Source organism: Fukomys damarensis, unplaced genomic scaffold, assembly GCF_012274545.1.
Source record: "Fukomys damarensis isolate Sample0158 unplaced genomic scaffold, DMR_v1.0_HiC HiC_scaffold_27, whole genome shotgun sequence".
Taxonomy (NCBI): Eukaryota; Metazoa; Chordata; class Mammalia; order Rodentia; family Bathyergidae; genus Fukomys; species Fukomys damarensis.
The window spans coordinates 14,056,169-14,066,637 of NW_022900939.1; the positions used below are offsets into that span (position 1 = coordinate 14,056,169).

General features: G+C 46.9%; 1 protein-coding gene across 2 annotated transcripts in view; it reads right to left on the reverse strand.

Annotated features, from left to right (window-relative positions):
• Positions 1 to 428: 428 nt before the first annotated feature.
• Ldlrad3 (low density lipoprotein receptor class A domain containing 3) overlaps positions 429 to 10,469 on the reverse strand; it is a 232,480-nt gene continuing 222,439 nt past the window's right edge. For both annotated transcript variants that reach the window (XM_010612564.3, XM_033756441.1), the window contains exons 5-6: positions 5,008 to 5,353; positions 429 to 3,149 (exon numbers count right to left, since the gene is read on the reverse strand). In XM_010612564.3, the coding sequence (XP_010610866.1) occupies positions 2,912 to 3,149; positions 5,008 to 5,353 (584 nt within the window). In that variant the 3' untranslated portion in view covers positions 429 to 2,911. The remainder of the gene's footprint in view (positions 3,150 to 5,007; positions 5,354 to 10,469) is intronic.

Genomic DNA, 10,469 nt, shown 5'->3' on the forward strand with positions numbered 1-10,469 from the left:
CATTATCAGGGCCTAAATTCATAGCAGACCCTATCACAGAAGTAGCTGTCCACTCTTTAGATTGCAGCAGGGCAGAAAAGTGAGTCAAGAACCATTCAACCAACATAAAGAATGAAAACGCAAGTTTATTTTAAAGTATAAAAATAAAAAACACACACACACGCACACACACACACAAACAAAACCAAGCCTAACCAAAAAACAAAAAGCAACCACGCACAATCTTTCCAGTTTGCATTAATTGTGAGTATCACACACTATTAACCATTTAGCTGCATTTAAAAGTGTTAAATTTTAGTTGAGTCAGGCAGTAAGCTAACAATCACAGTGTAACTATCTTAATGCTAAAATAAAATGCTGATCTCAGGAGTAGGGATTTAGCTCAATGGTTCCACCACCTGCCTCGCACGCACAAGGACTGGAGTGCAATCCCTGGTACCCACACCCCACTTAAAAAAATGCTGATCTCATTTGAGAGAAAAGAAAGCAGAGATCACATTATTCTGGTCGTTGTAGATTTAGGCAATGTATTAAAAAATATCCTAGTTGGAATGAATTAAAAAATACTACCAGGCACTTATTTGACATTTTAAATAGAAGGGGAAAATCTAAAAATCCTGTAGCTTTGGTGTCCTATTTATGATTTTTAATCCATTAAAAATCATATCCATAATAAAATGTCCCTGCATTTTTTTTTTAAATTAATAGGCTCCCCTTATCTACTAAAACCATTTGTTTTTCCCAAGATGCCTGGAAGCAGAAAAGCACGTGGGATTAACTCACTGCACAATTAATTAAAATTAGAATCCTTTCCTCTAAACAATTTCCAGAGCACCAGAAAAAAGCAGGCACCCATCAAAGGGAGGAATAAACCACACTGACTCACAGGAGATGAAATGTGTGACTGGACACATTCTGTCTGCTATCCAAGTTCCTTAATGGATTACTCAGAAAATAACTCAAGTGCTATTTTGAAACTGAAAGACACAAGCAACCAGGTTCCTTTACTTAAAACAAAAACAAACAAAAAAACCCCAAGTCGCCAGCTTTCCTGTTATTTACTTTGGATTTGGTTAAAAAAAAAAAAGGAAAAATCTACACAGCAGGATCACAGAAGGGAAGGGAAGGGAAGGCTACTTCAAGGCTACTTCCTGTAGGCTTTGTTGTAATTAGCATCATACAGGTTAATGACAATTCTTGGGCCAAGGAAAGAAGCCCTGAATGTGTGACAGCTGCCCAAGGTGGTTCCACTTGGTTCCAGCTTTGTCCTTCTGTGGTCTTCTTACCGAACAACGCCCAAGTTTTTACCCATTATTCCTGCACGGGGGTGGGCCCTGTGGCTGGCTGGGTACAGAAAAAGAGGAAAACTAGCACAAACATAGGGACTATGAATTGAGGGAGGCAACTCTGTTTCTGCATCCTTCAAGAACTCCATAAATATTAACCTCCAAGTGCAACAAAGCAGCCGGTTAGTCTGGGGGGACTTAAGGGCTGGGCAAGGCAAAGGCTGGACCTCCTTCTGCATCTTTCTTTGGACTGTACTATAGGGAAGACAAACAAAACAGAGACAGCCTTCCTATACACATATAAATAATCCCTTAACTAGAAGGGAAGAAAACCAAACACACTGTTTAAAATGCATTTCTAAGAGATTAAAAAAAAAAAAATCCAAACGGAAAATCTTCACTCAAAACGATCGTGTTGCCCATGTTGCTCAAAGGAGACAACTCTCTACTACGCCTCTTATCTACCTGGATGTCAGGCGAGGGTTGGCCCTAACTTTAACCCTAGCATTAACTCAGGGTGCTGGTCCTGGGACACAGGGCAGAGTATGCACAGTGTGGGGAGCCTGGAGCTCTCACAGGAAGTGACAGACCCGGCTCTTACGAGTGTTAGAAATCAGGATCCTCAAGTCCACATGCACAGGTCAGACAGACTCCAGGGTGTGAAGGGGGCCTTGGAGCCTAATGCTGAAGCTTCAGGAATAAGCGAGAGGGGCTGGGCATGGCTTGCTGGGACAGAAGGCCAGATCAGCTTTCAGGCCAACTCCAGCTGGGTCTTCATCCCTTGGCTGTAGCCGATCAGCTGGGAGGTGACAATCCAGAAGCTATGGAAGGGGCAATGGGGCAAGTGGGCCGAGACCACAGGTTAAACTCATGGTACGGCCCCCCTTCCTATTCTGAGATGAGGCCAATTGTCTACACTGCCAGAAACGCCTCTCCACATGAGGATTCTTGGGCAAATTTCAAAGTCAAAATCTATCCAGGGTACACAGTTTCTAAGTCCTTCACAAAACTAAAATGACACCAGTGATAGTGGAAGGGTGTCACTCATAGCAAAAGTTTCCTTTGGCCACTATCTGCTAAAGTGAGAGCAATGTGTAGGGTAACACAAGACAGGTTTTGAGGTGCACCTGGATGATCTTCAGGGTGGCCATCCATTGATGGTCTTCTGGTAGACCAACCCAAGTCCCCAAATGGAGCAGTAAGGTGGCGGCTTCCCAGAGGATCTGGCCCAGGGTCTTCTGCCCTTCCGGACATGCAGCATGGAACAGAAGCACTACTTTCTCAGGGACTACTCAAATACTGTTTCATCCTGCTGCCTGCAAATGTACAAAGCTCATTAGGGGGATTCCAACAGTAACAGAACGAAGGGAAGCATGAGGTTGTGATCCTAAGCCCTCAAGGAAAAGTGACTTCGCAGAAATTGACAATGCATCATGTCAACCAAGAAGCCAGAAAAATGCCAGATCACCCTCCAAAGAACATCTCAGGGACCAGGGGAACAGAGCGGCAGCTGATACCCCAACTTCAACTTGAAACCCCCTTATAGGAACTTAAAAGTGCGTCCCATGTTATCAGAATAACACGTCGAAGCAGATGCACCATCTGGACTCTCGAACAGCTGGATTCTATGCTTCCTCAGTGCCTGGGCTGGGTGCAGAGTCCCTGGGTGGAGCAGTGCCTTCCAGCAGGCCAGGCTGTCCTGGGCTGTGGCTGGTGTCTTCCATACTCAGGAGGCTGCTGGCTGCCCGTGAACTGGTGCTGTCCACACTCGCTGACCGCGAGCGATAAGGGGGCAGGTCGGCTTGGTTCAGAGACTCGGTGTCCGAAGAGTAGGGTGGTGGAGGAAGGTCATACCACGCGGGTCTGCAGTGGAGAAAGCAGGCCAGGGCACAGGGGTGGTAGGGAGAGGAAGGGGAAGAAAACACATCAGAACCAAGCCAAGGCTGGCAATGTGGATGTATGTGAACTGACGCTTCAATCTTGGAATGAGATTTTTCCTTCAAGTACAAAGGGCAATTTAAAGGCCAGGAAGACCAGTGGTTGGAAAGAAAGCGAAGAGAAGAGAAAGGTCAGTGTGTTCTGGCTGGTTCAGTTCCACTGGGCACTGCCAATGCCACATCTTCTGGTTGGACCCAGAAAAACGTGGCCGTGCGACACCCTCAGCTCAGTGTGCGCGTGGCCCTCAGCTGAAAGTACTGTGACCGAGAGGCTGGGTGGGCATCTGGGCCAAGCCTTTGATGGGCCCACAGAATTCCATGCTCTCACTAAAGCCAACTTTTCCTGCCGACTTGGGGAAGCGAGCAGACTTCCCACAATACCCTGTCTCCTCATCTGCGCTGTGTTTGAAATGAAGTCATTTAACAGAGAAGAAATTTTGGTTTTTAGCGTGTTGCTGAGTCGGGCACTGTGTCACCTTCTTGAACTCTCCCAAGAATGCTGCGAGCGAGGTGTGACTTTGACGTCCACAGTGCTGGCAGGGTATGGGAGGCACAGGCTGTTAAATGGCTTGCCTATGATCTCAGACAACTCCTGCAGGAAGCAGCAGGCCAGGATCGGAACCCAGGTACCCTGCCTCCAGGCTCAGCAATTAACTTTGCTCTCCACTGGACGGTCCCAATAGCGGGGTGATGAGTGAAAACTTCACCAAGAGAGGAGGGGTCTGCATTCTCATTTACAGGGTCTGCCCCACCCCCTGAGGCTCTGGCTATCTTTTATGAGGAGGGAAACTGAAGATGAAACAATAGGGGACTGCCAAGTGCAGTAGTGCATGCCTGTAATCTCAGCATTCTGGGAGGCTGAGGCAGGAGGATCACAAGTTCAAGTCCAACCTGGATGATTTCAGTGATTTAGTAAGACCCCATCTCAAAATTAAAAAGGACTGGGGAAGTCGCTCAGTATGGAGGTCATGAGTTCGATTCCCAGTATATCCACCAAAACAAACAAACAAAAAGAAATAATACCAGAGTTGCTACTGGAGAAGGTACAAAGGTACAAGGAAAAGGCCGGTTATACTGGACACAACTGAAAAAGGCCTCCTGGGACACGGTGAGACCTGAGCTCAGGTGAAGAGAGACGCCAAGCAGACCCCAAGGGCAGGGCATGGAAATACTAGAATCAAAAGGAGCTCGGACAATGTAAGTCCAGGGACCTCCAAAGTGAGCTGTCCGAGCACCCTGGAGCCACAGAGAGGGTGGGGAGCTGAGCAGGCAGGATTGGGGTCTGCCACTCACCTCGGCAAGAGAGCTATGCCTTTTGGCTTTTTCACTTTCTTGCAGTACCACCGTAATGAGTCACACTCCTTCAAAAAGCATGGCTTGCTCTATTCCACTCCCTTATTTTATAGATGAAGTTAAGGAACTGATTTATTCACTCATTCACTCGCTCACTGGCCAACAAATATTAGTAAAACCAGTGCAACCTCTTTAGTGTGCTGAGCTCTGTTCCGCGGTAGTGGGTGAAGCCTAGAGCTGGCCAGTGGGCAGGATGTGTTCCCTGGGGTACCACCAAAGAGCAGCGGGATCGTAACTGCGTGGAACACGGAGACAAATCTACAGCCTCCCTCAGTGACCATGGGATGATGCTCTGATGGGTTCTGCAAGGTCTGGGGAAGCGCTGTTCACTGCTCTGCGTACCGCTGTGGCACCCAGGCACTTGGTGAGGCCAGGAAATGCATCACCCCCTTACAGCCCGCCTCACTCCCCTTTTCCTGCCCAGCACGCACCTCTGGTCCAGCAGGGCCTCCGAGTAAGAGGGTGGGGAGCCTACTTCCGAGGCATTTTGCTCGGCCTGGCTGGCCACGTACTGGATGCCGTTGTTGACGTTGTAGGTGACGCTGCAGTGGTGGGGGTGGTCAAGGACCACCAGGCGGGACAGCAGCACGGGGTGCTGCAGCCGGTGCACGGGCAGTGTCATGAGGTTGTTCCGCTTCCGCTGGTGATGCAAGACCAGTGCCAGCAGGGCCACCACCAGCACGAAGATGACCGAGCTGCCGATGATGGCGTAGGTGATGCTGGGGTAGTACACGAGCTGGTTGTCTGAGGTCACAAACACCTGCCCGCTGCCTGGTTCTGAGAAACCCGGGAGAGGAGACACAAGGACAGAGGGTTCAAATGGGCTTTCCTTTGCCTTTCAAAGTCAGCTCTGGGGTCTGCATGCAAACGATCACGGAGGTACTCTTCCCAAGGGCCCAAAGTGGAACCTCCCAGAGATCCACGGGCTGGTGAATGGACACACAAAACGCGGTATACCCCCACAGTGAAATACTACTCAGCCCAAAACATAACGAATACCAAGGCACGCTACCACACGAGTGAGCATCAGACACTGCGCAGTACCCTAAGTCAGGCCCAGCGGATCACCCTAAGTACGATTCCATTGGTAAGAAATATCCAGAAAAGGCAAACTTATCGAGACAGAAGGTACAACGGCTGCCTGGGGCTGAGAGAGGAGATGAGGACTAATTCTGAGCAGGCTTCAAGGATCTTGCTGGGCTGACAGGAATGTTCTGAAAACTGAATTGTGGTGGGGGCTGCACCAATCAGGAAATTTACTAAAAATCATTGAGTTATGCACTTAAGATGGGTGAGGGCTGGGAATGTGGATCAGTGCTTTCGCCACCTGCTCACAAGTGCAGGGGCCCGAGTTTGATCCCTGGTACCAAAAAAAAAAAAAAAAAAATTAACTTCTAAGGGCCAGGGATTTAACTCAGTGGTTCTGCCACCTGCCTCACAAACGCAAGGACCTGAGATCGACCCCCAGGATAAACCCACCAGAGGATCATCCCATGGTCACTGAGGGAGGCTGTAGATTTGTCCCCGTGTTTCACACAGTTACGATCCCGCAGCTCTTTGGTGAGTTTGATCTCTTGTACCAAAAGCAAAAAAAAACCAAAACAATCTGCTTGTAGGGATTTAGCTCAGTGGTTCTGTTGCCTGTCTTGCAAGCACAAGGTCCTGAGTTCAATCCCTGGTACAAAAAAAAGAAAAGAAAAGACAAGACACTCCTTTGGGCCAGGGATTTAGCTCAGTGGTTATGCCGCCTGCCTTCTAAGTGCAACGTCCTGAGTTTGATTCCCAATACCAAAAAACCTATTTAAACTGTCTGCCTCACAAGCAAGGAAAAAACAAAACAAAACAAACACCCAAGTTCATTTGTGCCAGGATTTAGCTCAGAGGCACCAAGCCTGCCTTGCAAGGGCAAGGTCCTAAGTTTGATCCCCCATACCAAAAAAGCCTATTTAAACTGTCTGCCTCACAAGCAAGGACCCAAGTTCGATTCCCGATACCAAAACAACAACAAAACAACAACAAACCCAAAAGATGGGTGAATTTGATGGTGTGTGAATTTCATTCCAATAAAGTTGTTTAAAAAGATGGTCTTGGAAATGTAACAGTCCTAGTGGCAGAACAGCTTGACTCTGGGAATTAATAACACGGCACACACAAGGGACACAGATGGGTGTATCTAGGGCTCTTTCTGTCTGCAAGGTTTATTCTGTGTCAGGCCGCAGGTCCAGTCTTTCAGGCTGAGGACGAGCTCAACACAGGCTAACAGCACGGACTCTGGAGACCCTGATGTCTCAGCCCCACTGCCTTTACTTACTCACCGAGTCCTTGGGAAAGTGCTACCTCCTCTGGGCCAGAACTCAGCTACTTCATCTTTGACAAAGGAGCCCACCATCCTCACTGGAGACAAGATAGTCTCTTTAATAAATGGTGTTGGAAAAACTGGATCTCAACCTGCCGAACATTAAAACTAGACCCTTATCTTTCACCATGCACTAAACTAAAATCCAAGTGGATCAAAGATCTAAATATTAAAAAAGAAACACTAAACTTGCTGGAAGATAATTTAGGCAGGACTCTTGAAGACATCGGCATAGGAAAAGACTTTATGAACAAATCCTCATGAGCAAAGGAACTAGCACAAAGAATCAACAAATGGGATCTCATCTTATTAAAAAGGTTCTGCACTGCAAAAGAAACCATCAACAGAACTAAGAGACAACCTACAATGTGGCAAAAAATTTTTATCAGCTGCTCCTCAGGCAAAGTACTATTATCTAGAATATATAAAGAACTCAGAACATCAGCCCTCCCAAAATATAAAGACCTGATTAAAAAATGGGCATCTGAAATGAACAGACATTTCTCAGACAAAGAAGTAAAAGCTGCAAGTAAATATATGAAAAATTGTTCCACATCACTGGTCATTCGAGCGATACAGATGAAAACAACACTGAGATTCCACCTCACCCTCCAAAGAATGGCTGCTATCAAGAAATCAAACAATAAATGTTGTTGGGGTTGTGTGGAGAAAGGAACCCTTCTCCATTGTTGGTGGGAGTGCAGACTGGTGCAACCACTATGGAAATCAATATGGAGATACCTCAAAGAGCTGGGAGTAGAGGTTCCATTTGACCCAGCCATCCCTCTGCTGGGTATCTTTCCAAAAGAATTAAAAGAATCATATCACAGTGATATATGTGCACCTATGTTTATAGCAGCACAGTTTGTAATAGCTAAAACTTGGAAACAACCCATTTGCCCATCAATTGGAAACTGGATAAGGAAGATGTGGTTTTTCTATAAAATGGAATACTACTCAGCCATAAAGAACGAGAAATTAGATTCATTCATAGGAAAATGGATACATATTGAGGATATACTCCTAAGTGAAATAAATAAGTCACACATATGTAAATACCGAATAGTTTCTCCAGTGTGAAAAACTATAATAGTACACAAGACCCTAATGATATAATTGGCAATGTGAAATAGGAATAAAGGGGCTAAAGGTGTAGGGAAAGTGGGAAGGGCAGGGGAAAGGTAATAAGGGAAAAGAAAAAAATATGAGAAAATGAAAAAATGGAAATGAAGTGTTTGTAAATGGGGAGGGGAGGAGGGGGTGAAGGGAGGGCAGGGACAAGGGGTAAAAACAAGAACCAAGACCTGTCATATAAAGGTGCAAAATCCCAATGATGAACGTAACTGTACTGTACACCTAAAATGTACCAATAAACTCAATGAGAGAGAGAGAGAGAGAGAGAGGGAAAAGGTCTTGGGCTGGTGGGGCATGAAATAAACCACCAACTGTGAAGTGCACAGCTCCAGCTAAGTGCACGTTTGACACCCACAAACATGAGCCCTATCACACCTTTTTGCCTCCAACTCTATGAAGTGGGTGCTCTTTCCAACCCAATGTACTACAGACCCAGGACCTTTGCACTGAGGTACATCCCCTGCTCTATTGTTATTATTATTATTATTTTTTTTTTTTTTTTTAGACAGGCAGATCTTACTAAGTCACTCGGTTGCCCAGGCTGGGCTCGAGCTTGTGATTCTCCTGGCCTGACCTCCCAGAGTGCTAGCATTATAGTCATTACTATGACACCCAGAAGAAAGTGTTGCTTTTAAGATGGGGCAAGTGAAGCTTAGGAAAGTTGAATCCCCTTCCTACATGAGTTGGCGTTAAGGAGTGGTGTAGGATTTGAACCTTGCTCCTAACAGTGTTCCACAGCCGCCCAACAAGACCCTCTAGGCAAGCTGTAGGCACTTCCTCAGTGGTCTGGGGCAGGGCCTAGACATCCTCCACCCCCAGTTACCAGCAGCCTCCTCTCCCAGTGTGCTGACGAGGCACAAGTCAGGTGCTCAAGTAACAGGCTTCCCGGCCAGCGGGTCACACACATCTGGTGACCCTGGGAAGGTCCAGGCAGGCACAGGAAACCTCAGCGACCCCTCCTCACAGAAAGTGGGGACCCATCTGTGCAGAAAAATGGGAACCACCTCCTCTGTGGCCCAGCTAGAGGAATAATCGTAACACAGCCCCAGGGAGCAGCTGCACAGCTCTGTGCTTGTTCACCTGGAAAGCGGGAAGGAGGTTTCTGAGGGTCCCCAGGGGCCACAAAGACTATCTGAAGCAGCAGCAGCAGCACTGCTAGGCCCTTTCTCCAACCCCCTCTCAATTCCTGCATCTGTTTTGTGCATCTCTGTATCCCCAGGGTGTAGAAGGATGCCTGGCATACAGCAGGCACACAATAAATGCACAACTCAAGAGCAAATCTATCCACACACTCTGGTAAAGTAGCTCCTATCATCATTCCTACTGTTCAGGTGAACAAATTGGCTCACAGAAGTGAATTAACTTGACTGAGATCACACAAGGAAGAGAAGCTTGGCTGGAACCAAGATATTTTTCCTTTGCAAATTGCATTCTGCACAACACACTACTGTCTCTCCTTTCCCAACAGAAACACTTCCTGATTCCCCGAATAATCCTAATCCGAAACAAATGAAGACCTTTCCCCCTCAGACTCCCTTCTCTCTGTGTTCATCTTTCTTTCCATCCACAGCCAGACATAGACGAAAAGCTTCAAAGATTCTCCATGTTCCTGGGGGCCATCACTTCAACACGTGTTGTACATTTTCACTGCACAGAGAGAAGTGGATACAATCCCAGCTGACAGGCAAAAGCAGGCTACTGAGCACTTCCGGAAGGGAGGTGATTTGGACTCTTCTGGAGATAGCTGTTACTGTGTTCTCAGCTTAGATAATAAAAAGTCGGAACTGGGTGTGGTGGTACATGTCTGTAATTCCAGCATTCTGGGAGGCTGAAGCAGGAAGATCATGAATTTGAGCCCAGTCCGGGCAACTGAGCAATGTAATGAGACTCTCTCAAAATAAAAAAGAGTTCAAGGGCTGGGGATTTAGTTTAGTGGTTCCAGCGCCTGCCTCGCAAGCACAAGGACCCGAGTTCGATCCCTGGTACCAAAATTAAAATAAAATAAAAAAATAAAAGGGCTCAAGACAAGGGTCCTGGGTTCAATCCGCAGTACTGGGGGGATAAAGTTGTGTGTGTGTGTGTGTGTGTGTGTGTGTGTGTGTGTACTGTGTATGTGTTTCAGAATTCAGGCTTAAAATAAAATAGTCTTCTTTGTTATCTCCTACACAGATCTAAAAAGTCACAGAGCCCTGAATTTGGGCCCTTGAGCCATCCTTTCTATGTGTTTGAGCCAAAGCAAGTGATTTAACTTTCATAAACCTCAGTGGCTCCTCTTTAAAGCGAGCGATGGAGGCACTGGGTGAGCTCTGCACCATCTCCCTGGGTGGTGGGCAGGGGACCCTGTATACGCAAGTGTCCGACAAGGGTTTACACTCAGTTGTCTCAGTTGTGCTAGTTCAGATA